We start from the raw sequence: 27,162 nt of genomic DNA, 5'->3' as shown, positions 1-27,162 counted from the left end.
ATTAAAAAGCAAAAACTATATTTTGCGTTGAAGCCAAAAAGTGCGGGTTTTTTTTAGAAAAAAAATAATGTTTCAGAGATATGCTATGATCAGAGTAATTTATTTTAAAATAATATAATTTTCCTAACGATTACTCAAATTGAAACTTTGATACCGTTTTCATGCCAAACACCCGAGATGTAGTATCCCTGCAAAATTTTCTGATAGAATGTTGCACCGTCATTAAAAAAATGCACAAATTTAAAAACTGAAAAAGTCACCATTTCAACAATTTAGATTCTTCGGGGGCATTTGGGAATTCAAACTTCACGGCACATGTGATATAAGGGTTTAGAAACGTTAACTTTCTCATTCTTAACAAGATGAAGTTAGCAAGCCGTAGTGAAAACTCATTCACTGCAAACATAATTTTGTTGTTTCAATTTATTCATATCAACTCAAAAGTATTCATTCGCCGTTTAATGTTCCAAAGTTGTTTTTGACGTCTCATATGTTTCACTATTACAGTCATTTAGGAACAATCTGAAAGAATGGTATAAAACCTTTAACCCATACGTTTATTCAGTTTAACAAAGTTTAGAAACATGTCATTTTTGTTGGTTTTCAAACAATTTGTTTTTCGTAACAACACAAACTAACAACTTGATTCACTTGTAACTTAAACTCTTCTTTTAACATATAAGAAAAAACATCTGGAGAACCCAATATTCAAACAAAACTTCAATTTTTGAAATAAAAATCACGAAATCATATTCCAACTACGAGTGCTGAATCGGAAAAACCCAGTTTATTTAACAGTATGGTGAAACTGTATTCAACTAAAATTAGAAAAAAACATCAATCAAAACTTTTTCTGCCAAGCAGCCTCTAATAAATGCCGAGTGTACAGACTCCGCCCCTTTTTCGCGTTTTTTCGCGTTTTTTTTGGCTTGCGAAAAAATGTCACACTTCGTTTTCATTAATAACTCCAGAACCGTGTGACTTCATGCTCTAATATTTGAAATCCTACTAGAAATATTTCACCCCACGGTGGAGCAAAAAACTGCACAAAGTTTGGAGCAAAACTGAGCCCAGGGCGGCTTTCCCCAGTTTGAAAAAATTTTTTGTTGCTCTTTTTACCCCCAAAAAAGCATGTTTTAATTGAGTTAAAATTCGGGTTTGGCTCGGTTTTGTTCCAAATTTTTGTGCAAGATACTACTCAGAGAGACTGATTTTTTGAAAAAAGTTTGAGTTTATAAGTGCAAATGAAAAAAAGTTGTGATAAAACAAAAGGCCAAAAAATGACATTTTGCCAAAAAAAATTTTTTTTCCGAAAAAGTAGTTTTTTGTCTTTATCTCAAGTTCTACTTCATCTTTTTTGATATTTTTTTTGTTTACCCCACGTACAAAAGTACGCTGAACACGATTTTTAACTCAGAATTAGAAAAAGTTCTATGAGTCGGCCGAGCAAGACGAATAAGTGCCAAATTTTGCACACTTTTCCATTTTCGTGAATCTACTTTTTCAATCATAACTCGGTCAGTTTTCAATTTTTCTTAGTTTTCCAAAAATTGACGTGTAGGTCTCATCAAGACGCATCGAGACATATAAAATTTGTAAAAAGTTCAGTGAGAAAATTTTTCAAGAAAAAAATAATTCAAAAATTTACTACTGGGGGGAGTGGTTTCCTGGGTCTCCTGAACATTTTTTCCACTAAAGTTTTGCGGAATGTATTTTTAATTCATAGTTTTTGATTTTATCTAATGGAAGATGAAGTTTCGTGGCATTAGAAATACTCTGCCAAGAGATATTATTTTTATTAATTTTCAGGCCAAAACTTGTTTCTTTCTATACATCTGTCTGTGTACAAGATATAGCCCTCAACTGTACGTCTCCTTTTTGGGAAATCAATAATGAGTACAATCCTGTAATAAAATTTTCAAAAATTCGTTTTCCCGCTGACTAATCAGTGATAAACGGTTTACAAACATATTTTCTCAAATTGTCATTATTGAAGAAAGCGGAATCGAAAGACGACTCCTGTCCAGAAATTTTCCTTCCCTGCATCTCCCTGCCGGGTCTCTTCCGCATGGCCGAGTGGTTAGTGCGTATGGCTGTGAATATTTTGCTCGTTGGCTCGATTCCCCCAACTGACATTTTTTTTTTGGGTAATCGGGATTCGAATAGAAATGCTCGATTTTAAACAAAATATGAGTGGGTCTCCTCTCCTTTAAAAAGTTAAGTTAAAAAAGTTTAAAAAAAAATTTTTTCAGTCTAACATTTTGTCAGAAAATAAATGAAAATGTATTGTGAATCTGAAACAGCAAATTTTGTGATGTTGTAATTTGTTAGCCAATGGCCTTTGCTTCTTTGCATGGATTTTTTGATTGAAATTTAGTGTGGAGCCCTTGCCCGTCCTAGTTTTGAGTTTGTTACGGTTTTATTGTCCCTTTTTACAATATCGTGTAAATTTTTAAATTGGTGTTAAAAAAAATAGGAGAACAATTCAAAATTTTATTGAAACCTATACAAACATGTTGAAACAGATGGAATTTTTTTTAAATAAAAATCGTTGTAATTGGAGATGATTCTACGTTTATGACATTATAACAGTGGCAATAGCCCCTGCTTTGAAGACAATTAGAAGCCGATCGGAAAAGTATGTGTGGATTCGAGAATATTTCCGATTAAGTAACTGAAAATGTATGATGAGTCTGATACAGCAAAATTTGTGAAATTTTTTCAATGGCCTCTCAAAGACGCATGGATTCTTTGCATGAAATTTTAGGTGGAACCATTGAAGTTTAAACTCGAAAAAGTTGTAATTATGGTTTTAATATGTTTTTTCTTAATGGGGTTTCGATTTAATAAAACAAAAATCAAATAAAAAATCAAAATTATATGACAAACGATCAAAAAAGGTGAAAAGTTTGTATAAAAATAGTAGTATTTTAATGTGAAGACATTTAATAACTATAGTTTGAAATCAGTTATTTGTCAAAGTTAGCAGCCGACATTGAACGGAGCACTTACAATTAAAAGGTAAGTTTCTCAGCATTTGAGTTTTTTCACACATGATTTTGTTCGACTTGGATGAGACTGTTGAGTTAACTGTATTCTGAAGCTGGATATTTTAAGTTCTGAAAAAAAAATACAGCTTAAACTTGAAAAGTGGACTCCAAGAAAAAAATTTTAAAAAAGTATAGTTTCATGGTCTACACAAATACTAAAAATGGCTTTTCTGAATGCAAGAATTCAATTAAAAAAACTATTTCGGAGAAAAAAAAAATTAAAACCTGTTTCATAAAGTTTTCTAATGTATTAAAATTTATTTAATTATTAATCTGCGTGTCATCGTCATCATCAGTGTCATCATCAGTATTGGTCATTTCATTAATCAGGCAGTTTCTAATACACGCGAAAAAGTCTTCCAACTATCATATTTTGCACGGAGTAGGCGTGGCTGATCGCGATGATTGGTCGGAACATGTTTTCATTTGCAATTTGTTTCAGAATTGAAATATGAAGAAAATACTGAAAAAGTTTTCTGAAAACATTTCTGAAAAAAAAAAACTTTTTCAAAATGTTGATAAAGATTTTCATTTCCTGACAAAAATCAATCACAAATTTGTTAAAATTTTTCAGAAAGTCTTAAACATGTTTGTTCTTGTTATTGTCCTGAAAAATCAAATTGTTAAGCGTTGACCGAAAATAATTTTTCGTTTCAATTTTCTCAAAAAATGACAAAAAAACTAAAATTGAAATATGAAAATAGTTTGTTAAAAATGTTCAAAAAGTATTGAGACAATACGAAAATATTAACATTTTTTATACATACGTATCCAAAACAGGAAAATTTAAAAAAAATCCACTGTTTCAACATCCTGTTAATTTGTTTTTAGGTAAACAACATTAATGCTTGAGGTGAATTGTAGTCCGTCTATAAATGTTAGTTGGGATTATTTTAAGAATCTGTGGAACACGTTCAAAACTGTTTTTTGGTTCAGAACATAATTTTTTCAAGTAGTATGAAGACTATTTCACTTCAACAACATTTCCAGAAAAAAAAATTAGTTTTCGAGATACGGCCGAATCAGTAAACGTTGTCAAAAACGGGCTCACGAGATGTCGGCCGCTGTATTTTTTGTATATTTGGAAAATAATAATCAAATTCAGTTTTGCGTTTTTAAAAGAAAACTATACTATGTATTTGAAAAATTGACTGTTTCACTGTCATGATAAAATTGGTTTGAGATTACTTTTTACGTTTTCTTTTTCATTGACACACTTTAAATCAATTTTTCTACCTTTCTAGAATGCTGTGCAATTTGTGGTTTTCTGCGATCACGCCTCAGTTTAATTATTTTGAGTGTTTCACATCATCAACAACAGTAACTCAGCAGAATGCATTCATATTATAATGTCGAAACAGACAGATTCCAAAGGCGATAATGAAATTTTGGTCTTTCTTTAATAAATGACTGAAAAAAACGAAATTTCGAGAAATAAAATATTTTATTTGAAATCAGTAACCAAATGATGTCTGTTTTTTTCATTGTTTCAAAATGTTTCGTTCCTGTTGAACATATTGTGCTATAAAGCTGGATATCGAAAATTTCAGTTTCGAAAAGTAAAACAATACAGCTAGAACTTGAAAAAAAATAAACTCCAAGAAAAAACAACAGAAAAGTACTGTTTCATGATCTTCATAAATATTCAAAACTTCTAATAATGCACTGCGTGAGGTTTCACCATTTCGAAATGTAATTATTCATTAATCAGATTTGAGTCGGGCAGTTGAATGCACGAAAAAAATAACTAATAACATTTTCCAAAAATATTTTTGAAAAATAAAACCTGTTTCAAAATGCTGACAAATATTTTCATTTTCTGGCAAAAATCAATACATGCTCTTCTCATTAAACGTACATGTAAATCACCGAAAGAACTGTAAGAAGAAGTGAAGAAAATTCAGTTTTTGAGAAACTCATTCCGGAATTACAGAGATATCCTTGGCAACAGCAAACGTTGCTACCATCGGCGTTTTTCTTACAGCCAGCGCTCTGAAAATATATATTTCTATTAATAAAGCCAGGAAATGTGCGGAACCTAGAGGAATCATGGATATAAACTCCGCCCCTTTTTTGGCTATTTTAAAATCTTGGAAAATAAGACTAACAGTGCAGTCAGTAGTTCCACAGCCGTGCCACTCTTCGTTTGAGTTGTCACGACCCTTTGTAGATTTTCTGAAAATAGTATTTAAATATTTACTACTATTCAAGCAACCTACTTTATACAATACTGAGAATTCTTACAATCAGAGGTGTGTATCGGAGAATGATTCTAAAATGCTTACCAGTAAAACATGTCTGAATTTCAGAATAAGCCGAGGAAAAAAGCAGTACGGCTGTGAAAACGAGAATTTTGCTTACCATATTTAGTAAAAATCAAACTGAACTGATATTTTTTTCTGTTATCAGGCGAACTAAACTCTATTTGTGAACATTATGTTATCAGTTCCCTTTTGTTTGAATGGTTGCCCGTGAAATTTATAATCTTGCCGATGAGTTTCCTTGTTTGTCTGATCTTTTGAACTGACATTTTTACTGACAAAAAAATCCCTACAATTTCACAATGTATGTATGTTTAATCTAACATTTTTGATAATATTAATCTTAGGCTGTGAAAAGAAAACCTGTAAAAAGAAAAAAACTGATCCAGCAGCTTATAGCATTCACAAGTTTTTGCCGCTTCAGTTTCGAGCACAAATACAATTTTTAAAAAGGAGGCTACAAAAATTTGACAAAAGCTATGAAGTACCATATTTTTTAACATTCTAAAATGAATGCGAAGCAATTTGAAAGAGGTAATACAAAAAATTAGAAGATTTTTTTAGTCTCAAACCAGAAAGGTTTTCGAAAAATTTAGCAATTTTTTAAACAGTCATCGTTCTAAAAAATCAATTTTTAGTTTCAGTTTCAAAGTTACAGAGTATAATAATTGCGATATATTTTTTAAAAGTTCATTTTTGAAAAATAAATTACTATGAAAATTATATGTTTCAAAGTAGTTAAAAATGAATTTCTTTTGAAAAATTTATGGGAAAATTTTAATTATTTATTTTATGAAATGACTCCCTTTTTTCACAAATCGAAAAAATACTGACCAATGAGTATAAAATGGATAATGCTTGTCGCTAATGTTGCTCAATTTCCCGTTGTTCTGAAACATAATGCAATTTTTGTAAATCCTTCGATATTGAATTTGGTCAACTGTTTCGTATAGTTGGTGTAAACAGTCTGAGCAATCACAAAGTCACTCAGCCTGTGCATTGAAATGGAAAATTTCAACTCAGATAATTTAGCAGATTATTAGAAGTGAAGTCAGCTAGAAAAGTATATTTGGAAAATAATAATCAAATTCATTTTCAGCGTTTTTAAAAGAAAAATCTACTATGTTCTATTATTTAAAAAATTGATTGTTTCACTATCATGTTAAAATTGGTTTGAGATTACTTTTTACGTTTTTTGAGTCACGGTGATTAAATCAATTTGTTGCCTTTTCTAGATTTAATATTTATGATTGTTGTTAGTACCACACATTTCCTCTGTAAATTCGTTTCAATATGAAACACTATTGTCAAAAATCTTTCGGTAGTCTTAACATTTCTCTCAATTTCTCGATCTCAACATTCCCCCGGTGTTAGCATACTTTTATCTGCGTAATTTAGTTTTCTTCATTTTATTTCGTCGAGGTTGAAACCGATCTTTTTTATTTGATCAAAAATGATATATTTAGTGAACATTCATATCGTTTTTGTATTTGTTTGAGACTTGGATAGTACTCAATATTTAGTAACTGAAAATGTCCTTTTGACAAGTTTGCAGCCGACATTGAACAGGAAACTTTCATGAATTCCATTTTTATCAAGAATGTTCACTTGAAACGGCACATTCTTAAATTTCGACTTTTCGCCAAGATATCAATATGTTTTTTATATTTATTGAATTATTTGTGTATTTTCCACAAACTTCAGTCAACATTTGGTCAGTTGTTCAAAAAACTGTATAATTTTGAGAAAAATTTTACAGTTTCACCAACATTTCTAAAGAACTTGAGATTTCAGAAAATATTGGTTAAATTCTCCGTTAATATTAAGGAAATTACCGTAACAATAAAACATTTGAATCAAAATTAACATTTTTAAAATATGTTCAGACAAAACCACCTGTTTTTCGTGAATTAATGGGTTTAGAAACTAACCATTAACACAGAAGCGTGAAACTGCTGAAATATCTGCGGGAAGGAAACTGACAACTGAAAATTGTAAAAAATAGTATTGTTTAAACAATTGTTTCCTATAGTTTGCAAACAGAAAAGCTTCCAAAAACCACCCATGAGAACATTTGTTGAATGAGAAAAGATCTGTGGTATGTGTTTTCCGAAAAACGTGAAAAGTTTAGTGATACATTTTTTTGCGGTTTCAATAAAAGCTCAACATTTGTATTTTATTCATAATGGTTGATTGTACACAAACATGTTAGGCCCCAAAATACAGTATTTCCTCCAACTACTTCTTTAAATTGTCAGTTTCTCTAAGGCGGCTGAAATTTTTTTTTGTGGGTAATAACATTTTTATTAATTAACGAAGTTTTATAATATAACACTGAAACATTAATTTTTTGAAATTTTCAAAAAAATTTTTTTTTCACATTTTTAAAAAACTATTGTACTGTTTCATTAACCTATAAAAGAGAATCAGTTTTAACTTTAAATATTAGTGAAATTTGAGTCGGTTCGTCAAAAAAGTCTCAACTGTAAAAGGAAACACCTCCCGGAGGTCTCTATTTCGTCGTCTACGCCGAGTTTGATAAAATCTTCGCCCTCGATTTTGTGCCAAAACCGATTGTGTTTGAAAAAAAAACCAAAAAAAAAAAATCAAATTTTAAAGAAAAAAAACTCTTCAGTTTCACTGATGAGTCATGTATTTCACTGTAATAAAAAATCAATATTATCGTTGCAAATACGAGATTTTCTGAATTAGAATAAAAAGTACACAATTTCTAAAACAGTTCTAAATTTTATCAGTAAATTTTTTTCTTTCTACCAGCGTAGTACACCTGCTTTGATTGCTTATTTTTTTGGAAATTGTGAAACAATGTTTTTTTTATTTGTAAAGAATAAACTTTTTTCTATAATATTTTATCTTGTCTCAAATGAGGTACTTGAAACAAAAAAATGTATCGAATACTTTTATTTTCACAAAGAATTATGAAAATTACCGTAACAATCAAACATTTGAATCAAAATGAAAAGTTTTAAACGTTTGGAAACTAAACAGTTTTTCAAAAACCTACCAATTAACACACAAACGTGAAACTGCAGATTTTTTCGGGAAAGCAACTGGCAATCCAGGGTAAACTGAAAATTGTGAAAATAGTATTGATTTCTATAAAATTCAAACAGGGCAGCTTCCAATGAAAATTGAATTAGAAACCCTTAAGAAATTAAAAAAAAGTCCTGTGGCATCTGGTTTTCCGAAAAACGTGAAATGTTTAGTAATAAATTTTTTTGCGGTTTCAATAAAGGCTCGAAATTTGTGTGTTTTTACATTTGTATTACGTAGGGTTTCGAAACTAAAAATTGAAATAATTTTGCGTTGATTAGTTGTAAACCAAAAAAAGTTCATTACAAATTTTTTTCAAAAATAAAAGTTGAACATTTACCAACATGAAACAGCTACATATTTATTTAACAAAAATCATAAAAATTTAAAGAAAATTCAAAATTGAAATTACTGAAACAATTTTAACATTTAATGTCAAAATTAGCAAATCCTGAGCAAAAATACGGTTATATACAAAAATTGTGAAACAGGGTTTAAATTTTCGAAAAATTAAAATAATGAAAATAAATTATTTTCTGTGTTCAAACTATCATCAGAATCTAGTTTTAACTGTTTTAATAAGTTTTGAAAACGTATGATGCATTTGCATTAGTATTTTCAGTGTTTTCTCGAGATTATCAAACCCCTTCTTTTTGCTAATAAGTTACAGGTTTGATACATTTACTGTTTCTAAGTTGAAAAATTCAGTGTTAGAGAAATGACAAAATATCCGGCTTTTTACTACTATTATTACTTTTCAATAAAAAATCCATAATTTTAGCAACATTTTAAAAGTGTAACTTTTTTTTTTGAATATCTAGTGTTTCAAACAAAATGTTAGACTTTTATAGTTGTTCTCATTTTTTTGTTGAATTTTTGCAAGATTATTGGACACAATTTTTGATGTTTTCCCATATTTTTACAAAACTTTTTCCCAAAATAGTTTGGAAGTTGAATTTAAAACTTGCTTTATTAACATTAAATAAATAAATAAAAACAAATTTTATTTTCACTGTTGCACTGAAAATGTTTAATTTAATGAAAATTGTTTTATGTTACTTGTAGAAATATATTAATTGGGAGATAGCACAATATTTCTTAACAGCAGCCGACAAAATCAAGTTTCTAAGAATAATATTTCATTGAATTTCTGTCACAGCCAAGTTCATATTAACTGCTAACCGTTTCAACATGTTAACAAATTCAAAAGGTTTTTTGCTGAATTAATCGTCGTTCCAGATTGTAATTTCATTCCGAATAGTCATTGCATTTTTCAACAATAATATAACTTCAAAAAATATTAGAAATCAAGAAATAATAATGAAATAAGAAAAATCTAGCCGGGACTTAAATATTGAAACCGAGATAATCAATGTTCTAAAAACTCAAAAATTTCACAGGTCAAGTGAGAGAAATGGCGGGAAAATTCAAATGTTTCTGATATGTTTGGAGATTGAATTAGCTGAAATAAATTGATGTAGAAAAATATGTTTTTAAATAAAAATAATAAATCAATAGATTACCAGTGAAACCGGGAAAAATATGGGAAACAAATTAATTTAATTTAAAATTTAAAAAAAATTCAAAAAAAAAAATCGAAAGAACTGATCCATTGAAGCAATGGTGGGTACGTTTGGTGTGAGACGGTTGTTTTGGGGGAGAAAACCCGCGAAATTCAAAAAAGTAGGTCAAAATACAACAAAAAATGCTACACAGCTTCCTCGTCTTTTTCCGAATCGAACATTGATCTAAGCATGAGGAATGTGTGAAGCTGATCGGGGCTCACTGATGCACACCGAGCATCGAATTGAGTTTTTGGAGCAATTGCTGGGGTACAGAGGGTTCGGCGAGCCAGTGAGCTTAAAGTTGGGAACTGGGCGTGGCCAGTTGTGCTCCAGAAAGTGATGACGTCTCTGGAAAATTTAAAATTAAATACTACTGTTTCAAATTTAAAGTTTAATATTGCGTGTAACTCGGATACTTGTTACATGGGAATTGTTTTCAGACCTTTTTGCTTCCATTAATTTTTTCGTCCGAAACTTTTTTAGTAAAAAACGTTTGCATATCAAAAGAAAAAATTTTCCAAAAATAAATGAACATCATGAAACATTTATTTTCTATAAATTTTCAACTCAGAAAATTTTCACACTGAAAGTGTCTGCTGTAAAGTTCAATTTTGTTTGGTATAAACTTAAATTGTCCAGTCCGTCAAAACTACTAAATTTTTTTGCCATGAAAACTGCAGCCGACACCTGACGGGCTCAAAATTTCAGTTCTGAGAAGTTGGCAGGAAAAAAAAAACTTAAAGACAAAAGAAATGGACAATAGTCAATTCACAGAAATGTTTATGAGTAAATTGTGAAACGGCAAATAATTTTTTGCAATTTTCATTGCAAAACTTTCCCTGTTTCAGCGACAAAGCCACACTTATAGTCTCCCAGCAAAAAAAAAAACTCACTTTGTCTGATTCGGAGGGTATTGTGACCTCAAATAGCACTCCAACTCATCAGTGACCTGATCATCTTCCAACGATGACAAGAACATTCTTCTCTTCCGATGTGGCTCTCCATCACATGAACTTCCTCTGCTCAGGGGCTCTTTGGGGTTCCTGAATCCACAACTCGATCGGATCCTTTCACAGACTGTCGTTCTTTCTTGATCCGTTAAAATCATATTCAATTTTCTAATTAACCGTGGGTTAAGGATCGCCGCAATTCTATGCTCATCTGTCATGATCTTCTCCTTCTCAGACTCCAAAACTTTTGTGGCAATCTGTTTGAGCTCTCGGAGCAAAGCAGTTGGCTCATCATTCTGCACTTGACATTCATGTTGAAGAGCAAGCCATTCCGGAAGGATTTTATGGAAATTTGGATGCTCTGATGTCAAAGATTCGATGGTTTCTCGGAATGGTAGAATGAAAACTTCCAGATCTCGCATGTGAGTTGGATCCAACTTCTTAAAGTTTTCCAATAAAGTATCCGCACATTTCGTCGAAATAATCTGCTCCAGTTGACCCCATTGGTCATTCCATTCTGCTAGAAGATTGTGCACATCGAAAATGTCCTCACGTGGCTCCGTGGCAAATGGGAGACGTACATCCATCTCCACAAGAGCCTTGGTGAGCTGGTCAACTGCATTGAGCATATCCATTACAGGTTGGGAGCAGGCAGAGAATGTTGTGAAGAGAATCTGAAAAAAAGAGTTATTAGTAATTTTATTCGAAAATTTTTAATAATTTCACTGCACTGAAACATCAATTTTTCAGAAAATTTCTAAACTTTGAGTCGCATTTCTGAAAAAAGTACTATTTTTACTAAAAATTATTTTCTTCAAAAAAGAGTCTATTGAAACAGTGATATTATTACTTTCTAGAAGCTTGTAAAAAGATTTCTTTGTTCTTCCATCTTCTTATTATTGCATTGAAACAGTAATATTTTTCTTACGTTCAAATTTTCTAAAATCTTAATAATGTTTCAATGATCCTTTAAATTTAGCTAGATATGACGTTAGATGTTAATAATTTCACTCAAAAAGACTAAAAACGGCCCGAAAGCAGCGTATTTCTTCAAACTATTCTAATTCTATAAATTGTCAGTTTTTTTGGCGGCTGAAAATTTGTTAAGTTTATTTTTTATTATTGATTTAAATACAGTTTCAGTCAAGGGGAACACGAAATTAATCAAAAATTTGTTTAAAACCATAATTTATTCGATGAGATCTGTTCCAACAACTCCGTGCGCCTTTAAGTTTGAGAAAATTGAGAAAATTGAAAATGGAGTACATACTCATCAACATTTTTATTAATTAACGTAGTTCTTATAATATAACACTGAAACATTATTTTTTTGAAAAGTTCAAAATATTTTTTTTTTCACATTAAAAAATTTTTTTTAATGTTTCATTAACCTGTGAAAATGAATCCGTTTTAACTCCAAATATTGGTACTCCCATATAATGTTTTAAATAATAACAAAACTTCCTTACCTCCTTCAATTTCGCCTTGATATCAAAGAAACACTTGACATTTCCCTCCAAATCATTATTCGAATTCGGTATCGTAATTCTCAAAAATGTCCTATTCAGCTCATAATTGTGCACCACAAGGTTGATCATCTCGTTCAGTGACTCGTTTTCCTTTGCTTTAAATACTCTGAAATTGATATATTTATGCATTTTAAAATAGAAGTTCACTGTTTCATGTTACCCTAGAATATTGCTGCGCCATTTCCAATCCGGACTAATTCGTGATCCATGAATAACTCTATAATCTCTTCCAGAATACGTCAAAGTTTCCAGCGCCAGTCGGCATCCCTGGGTGGTCCGGGAAAGCTCATTTTTCAAATCGTCCGCGCAGAATCTCAGGTGAGTTTGCATGGCACTGCGCACTGTTTGAATATCCGGAAACGCGTCGATGGGCGGGCTGACTCCGCCTCGTTTTGACACGTGGCAGATTTGTTTCAGCAAACTTCGGAAGCCTTTTCCAGAAAATACCATAGGATCGATCAAATCTAGGGCACAACATTTGACAATTGCATCGGTAAGTACCTCACGATCCACGTCACCAATTGTGTTCTGGAATTCCTAGAGAGATTAAGAGATTGGTTGAGTGAACTTAAATCGTGCAAATTTATAAAAATTTGGGTTGTTGAGTGGCCCGACATTTGCCGGGTTCTCAAAATTAATTGGTCTAACCTACACTTAAAATAATAAAACTGCGTGGCGTGTACTGCAGAAAACCTAGTATTTAGGCCCGCCTTTTTCTTGTCCACTCACGGAGAAAAGGCAAAATTTTTGACCCCAACCAATATCAGGCCGCCGACATCTCACGGGTTCCGCGCGCCGCTGCGTTTAACTCACTGTGGGCGTGGCGAGCTATCTCCGCCCGCTGCGAGTTAAACATAGCGGCGCGCGGAACCCGGGAGATGTCGGCGGCCTGAGAAAAAGGCGGGGCCTAAATACGATTTTTTCTGCAGTACACGCCACGCAGTTTCTTATTTTGAGTGTAGGCGGGTCGAATTTTCTTTTTTTGGGAAATATGTCTTCAAAACTCACCTCTCCAGAATGTTGAGTTAACAGTGGCAGCGAAGAATTTCCCGATCCAGACCCACTTGGCCCAGAGCCAGATCCCGACTCTACCATGCTAATCGATAACTGGGACCTCGTGACGTCAGCGCTACTCATAATCCTTGCCGAAATTGCCGAATCGAATGAATTTGTGCCGCCAGCCTCTACGGTTTCAGTGGAAGATGCGTGGGTGCTCGAGCGATAACTTGCTCCAATTGGGCATCGATGACGTGTCATGTTACCGGTACCACCGCCAGTATCCGTGTAAAGTACTTTACATGCGTAACAGGCGACAAATGGAAGACGCACTTGGGTCAGACTGTCGAGAACCTGGAAATAGTCATTGATTCTGGTTGATTTTGGAAAAAAGTACTGATTCAAGTTTTTATTAAAAATTAAATTTATTTTTTAGCAGTTAGATCTATATTGCAAAAAACATTAGTAATGAACACAGCTTGAAACAGTGATTTTATTTACTTTTTCAAAAAGTACATTCGAGGACGCGTTTCACATCTAATTTGGGGAAACACGCTTATTTCAAAAAAAAAAGTAATCTATATTACTGTTGTAACGGGTTTTGATAAAAGTTTGAGTTTTATTTGAAATGTTTGGTACGTCTGACATCTTACGGGCTACACGCCCAAACATGCTTTGCCTTTCTCTCGTCAAAGCACGGAAAAAAAGCAAAAATCGGGAACCCCAGCCAACATCACGCTGCCGACATTTCACGGGTTCCGCGCGCCGCTACGTTTAACTCGCAGTGGGCGTGGCGAGCTATCATGCCCGCTGCGAGTTAAACACAGTGGCACACGGAGTCCGTAAGATGTCGACAGCGTGATATTGGTTGGGGTCCCGATTTTTGTCTTTTCTACGTAATTTACCAAAAAATGGATTTAGTACTTGTTTTTTTCATAAAATTATGCTAAAGTTACATACATCATAAAACGCTATTCTGCTAAAATTAAAAGATGCTCTGAAACAGAGAAATAAATTTTTTGTTGTTGTACACGGAATCGTATAGATTTAAATAGCACAAACCATCCAGAATAGTCAACATCAGTGAAATATTTTTTTTATCGCAAAATTTAAAAAAATCTGTTTCGGTATATCCATAGAAAAACTTATAATTAAAAAATTGATATTGTGTCAAATGTCCTATCAAAACGCCAAATTTTTTTAATGATTCTGTTCAATTATTAACAATTTAAAAAATTCGAATTTGAAAGGCTAAAAAATGAGTTATTGAAACATTTTAAAAATGACGGTTTTAAAAATCACTTGAAACAGTTTTTTAATTTCAACTAAGTTTTCAAAAATTCTGCTATTTACGTGGAGCCCAAAACGAGCATATAACCCCAAAATTCATTCAAGAAAAATTTGTCAAAAAGCTCTTTCAATGTTAACGGGTTGAAAAATTCTGAAGGATTCATATAAACACTGAGAAACAGATAAAATTTTCCTCTGATATCAAAAATTCAGTTTTTTTTTCAAATTTTCATAAAATGACAATTTGAGAAAAACAGCACTGTTTCACATATTTTATATCAAGAAAAAATGTTTTTGAAATTCGTTATGTAGTCCTTTTTATACAAAAAAAAGCACCTGAAATCTTGTTCCGCGTAACTGGATAATTAGTGTTGTCTGGGGAATGAGATAACTTATCATTATTTTCAAAAATTATACGTCAATGAAATGAAGATGAGTCTAGACTGGGAAAAAGTTCAGAAAATTGGATGGTGATGCTAATGACAATTTTTGTAATTTTAAAAAAAATTTGACTGTTTCACATTCTCTACATAAAAATTGAATATCAGATTTTTTTGTTACAAAACCCAAAACTTTTGAATTATATTAAAAACACTAAAAAATCATAGTTAGAATGAAAAGAAATCCAATTTTCCTCCAAGTAAAATCTCATTCCAAAATAAAATTTTGTTCTTACACATGTCATACCATGGAGAACGGGAAAACAAACCAAAATTCAATTTTTTTTCAATGAAAACATGAAAAATATGGAGTTTGGTGAGTGTTCATAACAACATGTCACTGTTTTTGAGTATTCAAATATTTAAAAAAAATCATGTTTCAAGAAAATTGATTTTGAACTGATTAATATATTATTCTACTCAGATAAATCGAACCACGCAGGCGCCGCTCCAAACCACGCAGGCAACGTCTACAAACCACGCTCAAGAATGCCAGTCCCTGCGCGGTTTCAACGCGTTGCCTGCGTGGTCTTGCAGCAATGGCAGTTCGCAGCCCGCTCCTTCCCCTTCCTACCGTTTAACCATCTAAAACGCAAATTACGATTGTTTTTCAAACATATTGTTTATTTATAAACTAGAAAACAAAAAAATTCCAAAAAAGTTACATTCGAATATTTGGGGAATTAACGGGATTAGAAGAAATTTGAGAATCACAATCACTATTCAGGATAACCTGTCAGGGGTAACGGAAAATATTGGTAAGTTTAAGATGGTTTTGGGGAAGAATGGGCGTTTTTGGTAGTTAATATCCAAAATAGAAAGGAGAAGCAATAAATTAGATAAAAATAAGAAGAATTATGAGACATTCAAGAAGTAGAAGAAGTAATTGTCTATTGTGATCCAGAAAGAGCGGAGCAAACACTTCGAACATCCCAAATAATAATCACACGATTATGGCCACCGGTAACTAGAAGTCCGAGAGTTTCCTGGAGATGAATAGCAGTGATTCCAGTATGGATTTCATGTGGAATTGCAAGTGGAGTGAGGCTAAATATGAAAATTACTTTCATCAACCATTTTCTTCACAACTTACTCACTGATAAATTGTTGGAAAGGCTGTGACGAGGAATCTACCGGAAAGTCCTGCATTGACGGTAACATCGACCTCCGACCTTGATTCCGATATCATGGGGAGGAGGTTGGCATATTTAGCTGAAAACATATATTTAGTTTCGTAAAGACGTGGAAAACAAACATTAAAGTGCTTTTCGCAAGAAAATAACGGAAAATTTTAATTAAAGTGGGAAAAAAATTAAAAGAAAAAGTTGTCCGAGAGGAGTACGCAGCCATTGGCCTAGGAATCCCGAGCGTGGCTGAACGTTGGCTGCCTGCGTGGTATGTAGGCGGCACCTGCGTGGTCTTGCAGCCGCTGCCAATAGCTGCCCACAGTCGAGTCGCCTGCGTTGTTTCTAGGCGTCACCTGCGTGCTTTTGGTTGCCTGCGTGGCCTTGTCGCGTTGCCAGTAGGAATTTTTTCACAATTATTTTTTGCTTTGAATGATTCCTATAAAGAAATTTGAACCACATGTCATTAATGCCCATATCTTGGGATTTTCTTAATATTATCGGATAAAATTGACGTGGATAGGCAGGTTTATAGGGTTATTTCATTAAAATAAATTTGGAAGAAGTGGGACATCAAATTTAGAAGCCAATGCCAGAAATTTATATATGGAAAATATATGGAAAACATGAAACAGTGAATTTTTGGTGTGGGAAAAAACTTCAAAAAAAATAAAAATCTTTTTTCTAAACTTTTTCCGTGGGAAAACACACACTGAAACGTGATTTTTTACTTTAAACTTTTGATGTTTTTTTCGAAAAAAAATCTCATAAAATCCGCAAGTGAAGCGAGAAAAAAAGCAGAAAAATTTGTGATAACATACGTCATAGAGATTTTTGAGAGCAAAGATCCAAAAAAACCGGAAATTATAAAAAATACGTAATTTTGAAAAATTTACTTCTGCTGTGAGAATCCAACGTAAAGCCTTTTTGAAATTTTGAAAAAAAACATTGAAAAAAGTCTGTTTTGGATAGAACATAAAATTTGTAAAAAATGCAAATTTTTTTAGTTATACTATTTTTCCGTTAAAGTTTTTGTTTTTACTGACATAAAATTCGTGTTCTGAACGAAAAAAAAATTACGGTTTCAAAATAAATTCAAAATTTGAACATTTTTGGGTTTTACTTAATCACTCATTTGTATGTTAAGAATTCTGAAACCCAACTAACCTGTCCAAAAAGGTTCCAAACTTCGGATCTTCCCCGTTTCCTGACCAACTGAAACCTGCCGTTTCCATTCCGAATATCGTCCTGAATTACGGCTTTTGGTGGCATTTGAGCCAGCAATTCTTGGCTGATAGGGTTGGTGCTCTGGAATTTGATAGAAGTTTGAAAAAGTGAAAGCTGATAATTCAAAAATTTGTTTAACTGTTTCACTACTTCAAGATATTCGCTATAAAAATTAAGGATCTATTTTTATTATCAGTTGTGATATCAAAACCTACATGATCAAACGAAGAATGAGCACTTGTCATGTCGAAGCTCCCCGAGCCAACTGTGTCGAATGAGCCTCCGGAGCAATCCATTTGCTGAAAAAATTATTTTCTACTGTTTCGATGGGGCTTCAAGTGAACTACATTTACTGTTTGAGGCAATAATCTGTTCCGTAGAAGAAAACTGCGTGGCGTGTACTGCAGAAAACCTAATATTTAGGCCCCGCCTTTTTCTCGTCCACTCACGGATAAATGCGAAAATTCGGGGCCCAACCAATATCAGGCCGCCGACATCTCACGGGTTCCGCGCGCCGCTATGTTTAACTCGCTGTGGGCGTGACGAGCTGTCTCCGAGTTAACATAGCGGCGCGCGGAACCCGTGAGATGTCGGCGGCCTCATATTGGTTGGGCCCCGAATTTTTGCATTTTCCCCGTGAGTGGACGAAAAAAAGGCGGAGCCTAAATATGGGGTTTTCTGCAGTACACGCCACGCAGTTTTCTTATTTTGAGTGTAACAAACGAAAAAATTTACAATTTCACATTGGTATTATAGTTATTTCCATTTTTTCACAGAAGTTTTCTCTCATTGATTCATTTTGAAAAATAGAAAAATTCAAAAGAATCTCACTTATATGGGCGCTAGAAATCAAAATTCGGAAATGAAAAAGTCATAAAAATCACTCAATTTTCTTAAAATTTTGATAGTTTAAACAGCGAAATTTCAATTTTTTAAATAATATTCAGCGAATTTCTTTAAGGAACAACATTGAAAATGAAGAACATGGGGATTCATATGGAAAAGTTTGAAAACAACAGAGGATTTGATTTTTCAATTCAGCAAATTCAGCGAATTTTGATACTTTTAATAAATTAAACCAAACCGTTGAAACAGCGAATTTTTTTTCAAAACTTAACAACTTATTTCTATTTTGTAATTCAAAAAAAAATCATAATGTCTTTATAAGTCTGTTAGTGGCACCTCAGAGTTTTAGAGAGTTTATTAAAATTGTGAAACATTTTTTTTTTGAATTCGCAAGTTTTTCAGCAGTTTCAAAATTTTCCCAATAAATGTAACTATTATTAACGTTTTCAAGATCACTGTGCAACACAAAAATTTTAATTTAAGAAACTTAATTTTTTCATTACCTCAATTTTTGGCACGGATCCAAAATTGACCTTCAAATCGTCCAGTAATGGGGATGCAATTCCCATTGGCCTTGCAATTGCTGCAGAGAGCTGTGTGAGCAGAGCTGGATTGAAATTGAGCTGGCTCAGAATGTCCACAGAAGTCGCTGCGTTTCCACTGCTTTTGGGGGATTCGCCTGAAAATTTAGATTTGAATTTTAGGAAAAATTTTTGGCAACTGTTTCATTGTGTTGATTTTTATGTTAAAATCCTGAAAACTTTTATTAGATGAGTGTGTCAGTTCATTTTCATTCAGCGTTTAGAAATTTTTTATGCATAATTATTTTTTAAAAATATGTTTAAAAAATTGTTTATTTCAAATTTGAAGTTATTTTTCCAAAGGCTCCAAGGTGCAAAAAAATGTACTCAGTATATCCCCATAATTATTTTTTAGACTTGGTGTGATGTCACAGACTACAAACTACGTTTCTTCAAAAAAAGGGTATTCAAAAATTAACAATTTTTACATTTTACATAGTAAAAGTTAGGCCAATCTACACAATTTTCAATCTGAGCGAGTAATGTCAAAAAATCAAAAATATTAAAAATCATTCCCAATTGTTTTTGAAACTTTCAATGTGAAACAGTGAATGTTTTTTCTTGAAATTTGAAACATGATTTTCATTGTATTTTTTTTGTTTAATTTCCCTACTGAAACATATCCATGGTTTTGCTTTTACAATAAACTTGAAACAGTGCTTTAAAGATTTTCAATAACTTAGGGTTTTTTGCCAATATCTTGGAATTGGTGCAAATCAAAGCAAAAATTAGTTGATTTTCACTGGAAAAAAAAGTATTTTAAACCGGGGGCAAATTAAGTCATGAATTTCATAATTTCACTGTTTCATCAATGAATTAAAAATTTGGTTGTTTTTTTGGAGTTTAATTGGTTTGGTGTGATTGATTTCAATTTATGTGCAAACTTTGAATTACGTGAGAGTTTATGTTTCATTCAACAAAAATTAGTTACGTAGAACAGCAGCCAACATTTAAGTGTACCTTCAACACTAATTGAATGAGACATGAGCCTTCTCGGCTTTATACAAACATATTAAAACGGTTCAAGTTTTAGGTTTTTTTTTAGACATTCTGTTGAATTCAGTACAAAACCAATAACCTTAGTTAAACCTTAGTTAAACAATTTATGTTAAATATTAATATGAAAAAAGAAATGAGTAATAAATACTCAATAATATTAATAACAATTTTTTTAATGAAAACAAAACTGATACTTTGTACGTGAAACAGTTTTTTTGTGATTTGTTTTTTAGAATATGCAAATGAGTTTTTTTCCGATTTTTCTTAAAGTTAAATATAGTTAAACCTGTTTTGCTATGTTGTGAAGTAGTTGCGTTATATTTTAATTTTATTAAATTCGTGTCCTATTCCTATTGACATCGAAAATTACTTCGTAAATGCAAAATGAATTCTAATTGGAAAACAGTGATTTTTTAAAAGTATTACTAATTATTTTCTTTTTTAAATTTTTTCCATTTTTGATAGTTTGAATATGTTAGTCACCTTTACTTAAAATCCTGTCAAACCAATGTAATGTCATTGAAATAAATTCACATACGCTTTTGAATATGAAACTTTAATCCACTGTTTCACAATTCCAATAAAATTCAAACCATTTGAAATTATTAATTCTCTCAGCCTACGACCAAAATATTTTTTGGGCTTTTAATTGTTTCGAAACAATTTTTGTCAAATACATGCGGCATCGAATAATTGCACAATGATGTTAATGAAATTTTACATGTGAAACAGTAATTTTTTGGAAAAAACTACTGTTTCAATTATGATTTTTAGTTTTCCTATATATAAATTTGTAAACATTTTCGCGACAACAATTGCATTATTGAATTTTCTCTAATCTTTAATAACCACTTTTTCTTCCAAAAAAAGATGTTAGAAACATTGAAAACCTTTAAATAAAAAAAAGAGACATACACGAAAAGGACCGATTATCGACGGGACTTTTGCGGAAATCCGACGGCGACGGCACGGTGAGCAATCGATTGTCCATGGCGACGGGCGGTGGTTCCAGCTGCGAAAAAATGTTAATATATTGATTAATCGGAGGCAGGTATTATATTTGTTACCTGGAGAGGTGACAACGGGGATTGAACCAGTAGACGTGGCACTTCGACGGGGGAGAATGCCGATCGGCCGGCGTCGAATGAACCCGGACGGAATGGGCTGCAGAGGAAACACGTTAAGTTTGATTAGGGGCCTTAGATTGTTAGTTGACATATATTGGGTTGCCGATGTAGCAAATAAAAAAATATTAGAAATTATATTTTTTGGAAGTAGATTGGAAATGGAAATAAACTGCGACTTTTTTCGGCGTCGATCGGGATCTTAACCAATATCAGCCGCCGACATCTCACGAGTTCCGCGCTCCACTTTGTTTGACGCGTTGTGACAAGATATTGTGGCAGGATGTGCGAATTAGAGTAGAGTAGGGTTGTACAACCGGACGTCCGGTCGTCCGAACCGGACGCACATGCGTCCGGTTGGGGGTAGCTATCCACGACGGCCGACAATTTCCGAGTTTCGCCACTCACTATAAAATTGCTGATTAAGTATAGTGAGTGGCGAAACTCGGAAATTGTCGGCCGCCGTGGAAACCTACCCCAAAACCGGACGCAGTGCGTCCGGTGGTGTCAAAATCGGACGACCGGACGCCGATTTGTACAGCCCTAAAGTAGAGCGCGGAACTTGGTTGAAAAAAAAATTTTTGATAACTAATTTTTTCTACTGTTTCAGTATTCCCATTTTGATAACTGAAAATTTACACAGATATTACATGAGTCATATCATTACTTATGTGTAAAAAAATACATGAGGGATGTTACAATTGTAGTTTGTAGTCTGTGACGTCACACTTGCAAGGTGTTTCCGGCTGTTGAAGGGATTGTGGGTTGGGGTTAGTGGTGGGATATGGTCGGGATACTGTAGTAGTACTGTAGGGGTACTGTAGGGTTACTGTAGGATTACTGTAGTTTTGGAAAAATTGACTTTTTGTCTTTTGAAGTGATATTGGTTTGAGGTTAGTGGTGGGATATGGTCGGGATACTGTAGTAGTACTGTAGGGGTACTGTAGGGTTACTGTAGGATTACTGTAGTTTTGGAAAAATTGACTTTTTTTCTTTTGAAGTGATATTGGTTTGAGGTTAGTGGTGGGATATGGTCGGGGTACTGTAGTAGTACTGTAGTAGTACTGTAGGATTACTGTATTTTTGAAAAAAAATTGGCTTTTCGTCTTTTGAAGTGATATTGCTTTGGGGTTAGTGTCGGGATATGGTTGGGGTACTGTAGTTGTACTGTAGAGGTACTGTAGGAGTACTGTAGGATTACTGTAGTTTGGGAAAAATTGACTTTTCGTCTATTGAACGGATATTGGAAACTTTGAGAAAATTCCGGAATGCTCCAGAACCTTCTGGAAAATTTGAGAAAATTCTGGAATGTTCCAGAACCTTCTGGAAAATCCGAGAAAAGTCTGTAATGTTCCAGAACCTTCTGGAAAATCCGAGAAAATTCTGGAATGTTCCAGAACCTTCTGGAAAATTTGAGAAAATGCTGGAATGTTCCAGAACCTTCTGGAAAATTTGAGAAAATTCTGGAATGTTCCAGAACCTTCTGGAAAATTCGAGAAAATTCGTGGTGAGACCCTTCGTGGTGAGACCCTTCGTGGTGAGACCCATCTTGGCGAGACCCATCTTGGCGAGACCCATAAGTTTTGGCGGGAAATTCAAATTTTCTGATAAAAAATTTTGGCGGGAAATTCAAATTTTCTGAGAAAAATTTTTGGCGGGAAATTCAAATTTTCTGATAAAAAATTTTGGCGGGAAATTCAAATTTTCTGAGAAAAATTTTTGGCGGGAAATTCAAATTTTCTGATAAAAAATTTTGGCGGGAAATTCAAATTTTCTGAGAAAAATTTTTGGCGGGAAATTCAAATTTACTGAGAAAAACTTTTTGGTGGGAAATTCAAATTTTCTGTGAAAAATTTTGGCGGGAATTCAAATTTTCTGTGAAAAAATTTTTGGCGGGAATTCAAAATTTCTGTGAAAAAATTTGGCGGGAATTCAAAATTTCTGTGGAAAATTTTGGCGGGAATTCAAATTTTCTGTGAAAAATTTTGGCGGGAATTCAAAATTTCTGTGAAAAATTTTGGCGGGAATTCAAATTTTCTGTGAAAAATTATAACGGGAATTCAAGTTTTCTGTGAAAAATTTTGGCGGGAATTCAAATTTTCTGTGAAAAATTTTGGCGGGAATTCAAAATTTCTTTGAAAAATTTTGGCGGGAATTCAAAATTTCTGTGAAAAATTTTGGCGGGAATTCAAATTTTCTGTGAAAAATTATAACGGGAATTCAAGTTTTCTGTGAAAAATTTTGGCGGGAATTCAAATTTTCTGTGAAAAATTTTGGCGGGAATTCAAAATTTCTTTGAAAAATTTTGGCGGGAATTCAAAATTTCTGAAAAAAAAATTCTGGAATGTTCCAGAAGTTTCTAGAAAATTCGAGAAAAGTCTGTAATGTTCCAGAACTTTCTAGAAAAATCGGGAAAATTCTCGAATGTTCCAGAATTTTCTAGAAAATTCGAGAAAAGTCTGGAATGTTCAATTCCCTGAAAAAATTCAAGAAACTTCTGCGAAGTTCTAGAACCTTTCAAGTTTTGATACTCCTAGAATATTCTGAAGTTTTAAGAATTAAAAAAAACCAGAAATTGTTATAGATAATTTCCAAAAATGCTCGCCAAAAACTTTCGGAAAGGACCGGAAAAAGTCTCATAAAAGTTCCAGGAAACTTGAGGTTTTAAAATTGTAATTGCTTAAAATTAAGTATATAATATTTATGTTGCTCGAAAACTTCCGGAAAACAAGGAAAAAAACGTTCCATCTGCAGTGAAATGCTTAGAAATTTCAGAATTTGATTTTAATTTTGAGTACGCCAGTCGGAGCACGCGCTTCAGCGCGTGCGAACGGCTGGTGCTTTGATATTCATTTAAATGTTATTTAGTTTTTCTGGATTTAAGCTGAATTGCTCAACAGATTATCTTTTTCAAGATTCCTTTGTACATAATTCAGGAATTTGAAATCTTATAATGTTTCACCTAGTTGCTTTACCAGGTGGCAAGTATCTTATAGTTTAGTAAAAAATTTTTTGAGAATGGAAACTTTATATCAAAATTTTTTATCGACTATTTCACGAACATTTCAAAAAGTAGTACAATGCAAAATATTTCGATTGATTTCGCATTTTAAAAAGTTCAAAGTACCACATACTCCAAATAAATTGCTATAAAGCGTTATATCAATGTATTTGAAGCTTTTTTGTTTTTTTAAATATGTAAATTCGGTTTTTTTTTTGGGAGAATTAATGTTGTTTTTTCACATTTTCTAGGCAAAACTGGAAAAACTTTGAATTAGATTTTTTTTTACAGTTTCAGTGTTTTGATATTGATGGCATAAGTTTTTCTCGGGTGTTCGTTCCATATTTTATTTGGTTTTGTTAGGTTTTAGTTACACTATCTGCATTAGAGCTGCTTTTGAAAAAATACTGAACTTGAGTTTTTTTTGTATACATTAACATGTTTCGCATGGGCTAAACGAATCATAATTCAATTGATGGATAAAATTAAACTTTATTTCAAATTACTGTCAATTTTTTATCGACTGTTTCAATATTGTTTTAAAAAAGTAGAACATCGAGGGAAATTTCAATAGGTTCCGAACTTTCCGTTTACAATGCTATTTCAATACTTAAAGTTTCAGAATTTTCAAGTAAATTTTTGTTAATATTCAACGTATTCAAAGTTGGCGTTGTCAACTTTAGTGGGGAAATTGTTTCCCCGCAATAACACTATAACCGAAAATTTTAATAAAAAATCTGCACGTTAATAATTTTCAATTCTTCCGCTGTTTCACAAAGTTTGTAAAACATTTGTAATTGATATTACCAATAGTAAAAGGGCATTTGAACTTAACACTTTAAAAAAAGTATCTTACAATTTCATGATGTCATCATCAGAAATTTTTCAGGTTTAATTTTCAGGTTTTCAATTCTAAAAAGTTGCGAAAACATTTTCGGTTTTTTGCTTCAAAAAATCAAATTTCATAAGAAAACTCCTCAAAACTAACCTATAACCTTTAATTTTGAAGAAAAAAAGTGTAGAAACACAATTTTAAGTAACTTAATTTATTCCTATTTTTTGGACAATGTTTGGTATTTTTTAAAGGAAAATTCCTCATGTTTTATTTAGTTCATAAAATATTGTTTTCATTAACAAAAATAATACGTCCTTAATTAGCATTAAATCAGCATTAAAATGTTTAAAGTTCCAAAAAATCGTAATTTTACACCTTTTAAAACTGTTTCTACTGTATCAAAATGTTTATTTATTTTGACTGAAAGTTTTTAACAATAACCTCGTTTGCAGAAATAATATCAATTTTTTAAAAAGTAATTTTCTTGGCTCCCATCAATTTTAGTTCTGCCCAAACGGGTTTCAAAAAAAGTATTTGAATAGTTCATAAGGTTTATAAAATTCGTTTCCGTTTTTGTAAAGTAATCTTATATTTTCCTCTTGAAAAAAAAATAATTGTTCAAATGTTTCATAAAATATTTATTTTTCACTATAACTTTGATTGTTTATTTCGAAATCATATAACACTTAAACTGTAATTTGAATTTTTTACAAAAAAATACGAAGTTTATGTTTTTCACTGTTTCTGACAGTTCATATTTGTTTCTGTCCTTATGTTTCCTAATTTTTCCTTTAAAAGGGGAGTATCTCATTTTTGTAATGCAGTTCCATTGTAAATTTTTGCATGCAAAAAAAATTAAGTTTACCAATACAATTATTTAGGAAATTCGAAAGCCGGCTTAACTAAAATGAATTCAAAATATCAATTAAAATTTTCGACTATTTCAAGTAAGTGTTGTATTTTCTTAACTAACATATATTTCATTATTTCGGAAGTTATTGAATTTTATGAGTGTATCAAAAGTGCAACCAACTAGGCAATTCAGTGTTTTTTGGCACCCGACTACTGCCGGGTTTCCTCCACTATGGGATGTTTTGCAAGACCCGGCAAATGTCGGTTACTACAAAATAACTTTTCAAAACCAGGGCGCGTCTTGCGTGAAAAAGTACTTTTCGATTTAATTGAAAGTTCCCGTTTCATAATAAACATTTATTAAACTGTTTAAATATTGATACAATTACTAAAAGCTTCTATATGAGGCAATTATTGTTTAATTTCCCTTTTGCAATTTTTTCCTAATTCCAAAAAACTACTATTTTGCAATGTATATTTAAACAATATTTTTATTCCACAAATCGTAAATTTTCAGAAATAAAAAACTTACTGTCTCACAGAATCTATAATTATATTTCAATTTTTTCCATATTACACATAGTTCGAATTTTCCCAGTTATTGTAAAATGCTCACCGGGACTCAGTTTCTGGCTAGCCGACACATCGAAACTCGCAGCTCTCCGTGGCTCGGGAGCCATTGAGCCGCTTGGCAATGCCAAATGTTGTTGGAGTGATGAGGCATTGTGTAGGTGTTGCATAGAGTGATGATGTGTTGAAGTTACCTAGAATTTTATCACTCGATTAAAAATTTTTTTTTTCAATGTCAAAACTGTTCTTAGAAAATATTCCAAAAATCAACAAAACAGTTTTTTTCAGAAAAAAAATCTGTTTCAAAATTCGGTAATCAGGGACGTCCTATCAAATGTATTACTTCTGTGAAATTTCGATTATCAAACCATTTTACAAAATTGTTTCATGACATTTTCTTAGCGAGGTACTAACTTCAGTGTTATTGATTCCTAAAAATAAAATTAAAATTTTTCAGACTTGGGGAAAAATGAGCTGTTTCAATATGTTTTTATGTACAGTTTCAAATTAACTTGAATCGGTGTTTTGATTTTACAAAATATTTACAAAATAGAAAACCGAATTTTTTGATTTTTTTTTCTTCCATTTTCTGATATCTCGAAATTATTTTTTATTTTTCTAGAATTATCTTAACATTTTTTATCATTTTGCTTCTTTTTAGAAAACATTTTTATATTTACAAATTCGGCAAATCGGCAAACTGCTGATTTGCCGTATATTAGATTGGCTGAAATGTTTGGAGGGATTTTTATAAGACGAAAACACTTAAAACTGCGTTTTTTTTTAATGTTTCCCGTTTTTTCTACATATTTTCATAGAATTTGCTTACTTTTCAAAATAGATGGGGAACATTCACAAGATTCGTTTA

The 27,162-nt window shown here is 32.3% G+C and overlaps 1 protein-coding gene, 112 non-coding genes and 1 pseudogene across 120 annotated transcripts in view; 72 read left to right on the top strand and 42 right to left on the bottom strand.

The window, feature by feature from the left end:
* Positions 1–113: 113 nt before the first annotated feature.
* Positions 114–134, top strand: 21ur-8912. The gene has a single exon (NR_063998.1).
* A 324-nt stretch (positions 135–458) lies between these two features.
* Positions 459–479, top strand: 21ur-2550. Its single transcript, NR_063997.1, has one exon.
* 21ur-12176 lies at positions 463–483 on the top strand. The gene has a single exon (NR_063996.1).
* A 36-nt stretch (positions 484–519) lies between these two features.
* 21ur-10907 lies at positions 520–540 on the bottom strand. The gene has a single exon (NR_063995.1).
* Positions 541–743: 203 nt separating this feature from the next.
* 21ur-4943 lies at positions 744–764 on the bottom strand. The gene has a single exon (NR_063994.1).
* Positions 765–2,235: 1,471 nt separating this feature from the next.
* 21ur-6325 lies at positions 2,236–2,256 on the bottom strand. The gene has a single exon (NR_063993.1).
* A 203-nt stretch (positions 2,257–2,459) lies between these two features.
* 21ur-5476 lies at positions 2,460–2,480 on the bottom strand. Its single transcript, NR_063992.1, has one exon.
* 21ur-6893 lies at positions 2,462–2,482 on the top strand. The gene has a single exon (NR_063991.1).
* Positions 2,483–2,562: 80 nt separating this feature from the next.
* Positions 2,563–2,583, bottom strand: 21ur-2484. The gene has a single exon (NR_063990.1).
* A 52-nt stretch (positions 2,584–2,635) lies between these two features.
* Positions 2,636–2,656, bottom strand: 21ur-6439. The gene has a single exon (NR_063989.1).
* Positions 2,657–3,318: 662 nt separating this feature from the next.
* 21ur-14603 lies at positions 3,319–3,339 on the top strand. The gene has a single exon (NR_063988.1).
* 21ur-6437 lies at positions 3,323–3,343 on the top strand. Its single transcript, NR_063987.1, has one exon.
* Positions 3,344–3,595: 252 nt separating this feature from the next.
* 21ur-9672 lies at positions 3,596–3,616 on the top strand. The gene has a single exon (NR_063986.1).
* A 279-nt stretch (positions 3,617–3,895) lies between these two features.
* Positions 3,896–3,916, top strand: 21ur-2902. Its single transcript, NR_063985.1, has one exon.
* 21ur-4630 lies at positions 3,899–3,919 on the top strand. The gene has a single exon (NR_063984.1).
* Positions 3,920–4,247: 328 nt separating this feature from the next.
* On the top strand, positions 4,248–4,268 carry 21ur-9080. Its single transcript, NR_063983.1, has one exon.
* A 75-nt stretch (positions 4,269–4,343) lies between these two features.
* On the bottom strand, positions 4,344–4,364 carry 21ur-1761. Its single transcript, NR_063982.1, has one exon.
* On the bottom strand, positions 4,347–4,367 carry 21ur-1845. The gene has a single exon (NR_063981.1).
* Positions 4,368–4,392: 25 nt separating this feature from the next.
* Positions 4,393–4,413, top strand: 21ur-12413. Its single transcript, NR_063980.1, has one exon.
* Positions 4,396–4,416, top strand: 21ur-4950. Its single transcript, NR_063979.1, has one exon.
* Positions 4,417–4,716: 300 nt separating this feature from the next.
* 21ur-1401 lies at positions 4,717–4,737 on the top strand. The gene has a single exon (NR_063978.1).
* A 100-nt stretch (positions 4,738–4,837) lies between these two features.
* Y105C5A.17 lies at positions 4,838–8,401 on the bottom strand. Of its 3 annotated transcripts, NR_131659.1 has the most exons (6): positions 8,337–8,401; positions 7,243–7,296; positions 6,146–6,201; positions 5,270–5,322; positions 5,159–5,225; positions 4,838–5,042 (listed from the first exon to the last, which is right to left on the bottom strand). It is a non-coding gene; the product is annotated as an Unclassified non-coding RNA Y105C5A.17c (non-coding RNA). The 3 variants fall into 3 exon arrangements; NR_131660.1 differs by lacking the exon at positions 5,270–5,322; NR_131661.1 differs by lacking the exons at positions 5,270–5,322; positions 7,243–7,296.
* Positions 4,880–4,900, top strand: 21ur-15132. Its single transcript, NR_063977.1, has one exon.
* On the top strand, positions 4,884–4,904 carry 21ur-4558. The gene has a single exon (NR_063976.1).
* On the top strand, positions 5,647–5,667 carry 21ur-10147. Its single transcript, NR_063975.1, has one exon.
* 21ur-2740 lies at positions 5,650–5,670 on the top strand. The gene has a single exon (NR_063974.1).
* 21ur-12308 lies at positions 5,653–5,673 on the top strand. Its single transcript, NR_063973.1, has one exon.
* Positions 6,145–6,165, bottom strand: 21ur-9923. Its single transcript, NR_063972.1, has one exon.
* On the top strand, positions 6,295–6,315 carry 21ur-12360. The gene has a single exon (NR_063971.1).
* On the top strand, positions 6,299–6,319 carry 21ur-3590. The gene has a single exon (NR_063970.1).
* 21ur-13755 lies at positions 6,503–6,523 on the top strand. Its single transcript, NR_063969.1, has one exon.
* Positions 6,504–6,524, top strand: 21ur-3388. Its single transcript, NR_063968.1, has one exon.
* On the top strand, positions 7,113–7,133 carry 21ur-3264. The gene has a single exon (NR_063967.1).
* 21ur-11514 lies at positions 7,116–7,136 on the top strand. The gene has a single exon (NR_063966.1).
* On the bottom strand, positions 7,200–7,220 carry 21ur-13423. The gene has a single exon (NR_063965.1).
* 21ur-825 lies at positions 7,201–7,221 on the bottom strand. Its single transcript, NR_063964.1, has one exon.
* Positions 7,505–7,525, top strand: 21ur-4208. Its single transcript, NR_063963.1, has one exon.
* On the bottom strand, positions 7,588–7,608 carry 21ur-11698. The gene has a single exon (NR_063962.1).
* 21ur-2435 lies at positions 7,758–7,778 on the top strand. Its single transcript, NR_063961.1, has one exon.
* 21ur-8872 lies at positions 7,761–7,781 on the top strand. The gene has a single exon (NR_063960.1).
* 21ur-11190 lies at positions 7,989–8,009 on the top strand. The gene has a single exon (NR_063959.1).
* 21ur-8318 lies at positions 7,992–8,012 on the top strand. The gene has a single exon (NR_063958.1).
* 21ur-1790 lies at positions 8,073–8,093 on the bottom strand. Its single transcript, NR_063957.1, has one exon.
* Positions 8,296–8,316, bottom strand: 21ur-5135. Its single transcript, NR_063956.1, has one exon.
* 21ur-14088 lies at positions 8,297–8,317 on the bottom strand. The gene has a single exon (NR_063955.1).
* Positions 8,402–8,598: 197 nt separating the features above from the next.
* Positions 8,599–8,619, top strand: 21ur-4809. The gene has a single exon (NR_063954.1).
* A 166-nt stretch (positions 8,620–8,785) lies between these two features.
* Positions 8,786–8,806, bottom strand: 21ur-13842. Its single transcript, NR_063953.1, has one exon.
* 21ur-10463 lies at positions 8,789–8,809 on the bottom strand. The gene has a single exon (NR_063952.1).
* Positions 8,810–8,979: 170 nt separating this feature from the next.
* Positions 8,980–9,000, bottom strand: 21ur-9463. The gene has a single exon (NR_063951.1).
* Positions 8,981–9,001, top strand: 21ur-11314. Its single transcript, NR_063950.1, has one exon.
* 21ur-7316 lies at positions 8,982–9,002 on the top strand. The gene has a single exon (NR_063949.1).
* Positions 9,003–9,094: 92 nt separating this feature from the next.
* On the bottom strand, positions 9,095–9,115 carry 21ur-4385. The gene has a single exon (NR_063948.1).
* A 210-nt stretch (positions 9,116–9,325) lies between these two features.
* Positions 9,326–27,162, bottom strand: part of Y105C5A.15 (BED-type domain-containing protein) — a gene marked incomplete at both ends in the record, with an annotated part of 33,353 nt that continues 15,516 nt past the window's right edge. Inside the window, 11 exons of one of the 5 annotated variants that reach the window (NM_001268948.2) lie at positions 9,326–10,278; positions 10,824–11,554; positions 12,350–12,515; positions 12,570–12,937; positions 13,418–13,759; positions 17,427–17,567; positions 17,702–17,785; positions 18,836–19,011; positions 20,828–20,924; positions 20,980–21,076; positions 26,341–26,488. In NM_001268948.2, coding sequence (NP_001255877.1) covers positions 10,074–10,278; positions 10,824–11,554; positions 12,350–12,515; positions 12,570–12,937; positions 13,418–13,759; positions 17,427–17,567; positions 17,702–17,785; positions 18,836–19,011; positions 20,828–20,903 — 2,289 coding nt within the window. Of the gene's footprint in view, positions 10,279–10,823; positions 11,555–12,349; positions 12,516–12,569; positions 12,947–13,417; positions 13,760–17,426; positions 17,568–17,701; positions 17,786–18,835; positions 19,012–20,827; positions 20,925–20,979; positions 21,077–26,340; positions 26,489–27,162 lie in introns of those variants that run through there. The other 4 variants (NR_131658.1, NM_001307170.3, NM_001307171.3 and 1 more) reach the window with 4 other exon arrangements.
* On the top strand, positions 9,425–9,445 carry 21ur-8826. The gene has a single exon (NR_063947.1).
* Positions 9,593–9,613, top strand: 21ur-4139. Its single transcript, NR_063946.1, has one exon.
* 21ur-15182 lies at positions 9,627–9,647 on the bottom strand. The gene has a single exon (NR_063945.1).
* 21ur-3526 lies at positions 10,351–10,371 on the top strand. Its single transcript, NR_063944.1, has one exon.
* Positions 10,410–10,430, bottom strand: 21ur-3095. The gene has a single exon (NR_063943.1).
* 21ur-13731 lies at positions 11,654–11,674 on the bottom strand. Its single transcript, NR_063942.1, has one exon.
* Positions 11,880–11,900, top strand: 21ur-8178. The gene has a single exon (NR_063941.1).
* On the bottom strand, positions 12,133–12,153 carry 21ur-4746. Its single transcript, NR_063940.1, has one exon.
* Positions 12,136–12,156, bottom strand: 21ur-350. The gene has a single exon (NR_063939.1).
* Positions 12,305–12,325, top strand: 21ur-6564. The gene has a single exon (NR_063938.1).
* Positions 14,346–14,366, bottom strand: 21ur-13156. Its single transcript, NR_063937.1, has one exon.
* On the top strand, positions 14,572–14,592 carry 21ur-1866. The gene has a single exon (NR_063936.1).
* Positions 14,651–14,671, bottom strand: 21ur-2277. Its single transcript, NR_063935.1, has one exon.
* On the bottom strand, positions 14,811–14,831 carry 21ur-4145. Its single transcript, NR_063934.1, has one exon.
* 21ur-6267 lies at positions 15,001–15,021 on the top strand. The gene has a single exon (NR_063933.1).
* Positions 15,254–15,274, top strand: 21ur-1560. Its single transcript, NR_063932.1, has one exon.
* On the bottom strand, positions 15,645–16,526 carry Y105C5A.28 (annotated as a pseudogene). The gene is made up of 3 exons: positions 16,391–16,526; positions 16,233–16,347; positions 15,645–16,182 (listed from the first exon to the last, which is right to left on the bottom strand). Coding segments are annotated over exons 1-3 (789 nt in total).
* Positions 16,828–16,848, bottom strand: 21ur-4945. Its single transcript, NR_063931.1, has one exon.
* 21ur-10040 lies at positions 16,829–16,849 on the bottom strand. Its single transcript, NR_063930.1, has one exon.
* 21ur-3169 lies at positions 17,267–17,287 on the top strand. Its single transcript, NR_063929.1, has one exon.
* On the top strand, positions 17,387–17,407 carry 21ur-696. The gene has a single exon (NR_063928.1).
* 21ur-11830 lies at positions 17,670–17,690 on the top strand. The gene has a single exon (NR_063927.1).
* Positions 17,671–17,691, top strand: 21ur-11322. Its single transcript, NR_063926.1, has one exon.
* Positions 17,852–17,872, top strand: 21ur-9061. Its single transcript, NR_063925.1, has one exon.
* On the top strand, positions 18,266–18,286 carry 21ur-10855. Its single transcript, NR_063924.1, has one exon.
* On the top strand, positions 18,267–18,287 carry 21ur-11908. Its single transcript, NR_063923.1, has one exon.
* On the bottom strand, positions 18,515–18,535 carry 21ur-3432. The gene has a single exon (NR_063922.1).
* Positions 18,641–18,661, bottom strand: 21ur-7029. The gene has a single exon (NR_063921.1).
* Positions 18,733–18,753, bottom strand: 21ur-1421. Its single transcript, NR_063920.1, has one exon.
* Positions 19,096–19,116, top strand: 21ur-6888. The gene has a single exon (NR_063919.1).
* Positions 19,097–19,117, top strand: 21ur-6831. Its single transcript, NR_063918.1, has one exon.
* On the top strand, positions 19,099–19,119 carry 21ur-9816. Its single transcript, NR_063917.1, has one exon.
* Positions 19,100–19,120, top strand: 21ur-3646. The gene has a single exon (NR_063916.1).
* Positions 19,395–19,415, bottom strand: 21ur-8575. Its single transcript, NR_063915.1, has one exon.
* On the bottom strand, positions 19,505–19,525 carry 21ur-6833. Its single transcript, NR_063914.1, has one exon.
* On the top strand, positions 19,761–19,781 carry 21ur-903. Its single transcript, NR_063913.1, has one exon.
* 21ur-4683 lies at positions 19,865–19,885 on the bottom strand. Its single transcript, NR_063912.1, has one exon.
* Positions 19,869–19,889, bottom strand: 21ur-1947. Its single transcript, NR_063911.1, has one exon.
* On the top strand, positions 20,245–20,265 carry 21ur-2024. Its single transcript, NR_063910.1, has one exon.
* Positions 20,251–20,271, bottom strand: 21ur-9003. The gene has a single exon (NR_063909.1).
* Positions 20,522–20,542, top strand: 21ur-1360. The gene has a single exon (NR_063908.1).
* 21ur-3163 lies at positions 20,577–20,597 on the bottom strand. Its single transcript, NR_063907.1, has one exon.
* 21ur-4179 lies at positions 21,082–21,102 on the bottom strand. The gene has a single exon (NR_063906.1).
* Positions 21,684–21,704, top strand: 21ur-2080. Its single transcript, NR_063905.1, has one exon.
* Positions 24,033–24,053, top strand: 21ur-12785. Its single transcript, NR_063904.1, has one exon.
* On the top strand, positions 24,038–24,058 carry 21ur-720. The gene has a single exon (NR_063903.1).
* Positions 24,133–24,153, top strand: 21ur-4119. Its single transcript, NR_063902.1, has one exon.
* On the top strand, positions 24,372–24,392 carry 21ur-9026. The gene has a single exon (NR_063901.1).
* 21ur-1906 lies at positions 24,609–24,629 on the top strand. The gene has a single exon (NR_063900.1).
* Positions 24,851–24,871, top strand: 21ur-5096. The gene has a single exon (NR_063899.1).
* 21ur-10836 lies at positions 24,855–24,875 on the top strand. Its single transcript, NR_063898.1, has one exon.
* 21ur-1075 lies at positions 25,181–25,201 on the top strand. The gene has a single exon (NR_063897.1).
* 21ur-12529 lies at positions 25,310–25,330 on the top strand. The gene has a single exon (NR_063896.1).
* On the top strand, positions 25,656–25,676 carry 21ur-11824. The gene has a single exon (NR_063895.1).
* Positions 25,856–25,876, top strand: 21ur-10995. Its single transcript, NR_063894.1, has one exon.
* Positions 25,857–25,877, top strand: 21ur-5546. The gene has a single exon (NR_063893.1).
* 21ur-8213 lies at positions 26,110–26,130 on the top strand. The gene has a single exon (NR_063892.1).
* Positions 26,638–26,658, top strand: 21ur-7999. Its single transcript, NR_063891.1, has one exon.
* 21ur-8757 lies at positions 26,720–26,740 on the top strand. Its single transcript, NR_063890.1, has one exon.
* On the top strand, positions 26,816–26,836 carry 21ur-1364. The gene has a single exon (NR_063889.1).
* 21ur-11031 lies at positions 26,837–26,857 on the top strand. The gene has a single exon (NR_063888.1).

Source organism: Caenorhabditis elegans, chromosome IV (genome assembly GCF_000002985.6).
Source record: "Caenorhabditis elegans chromosome IV".
NCBI lineage: Eukaryota > Metazoa > Nematoda > Chromadorea > Rhabditida > Rhabditidae > Caenorhabditis > Caenorhabditis elegans.
This window is presented reverse-complemented; position numbering and strand designations above follow the sequence as displayed.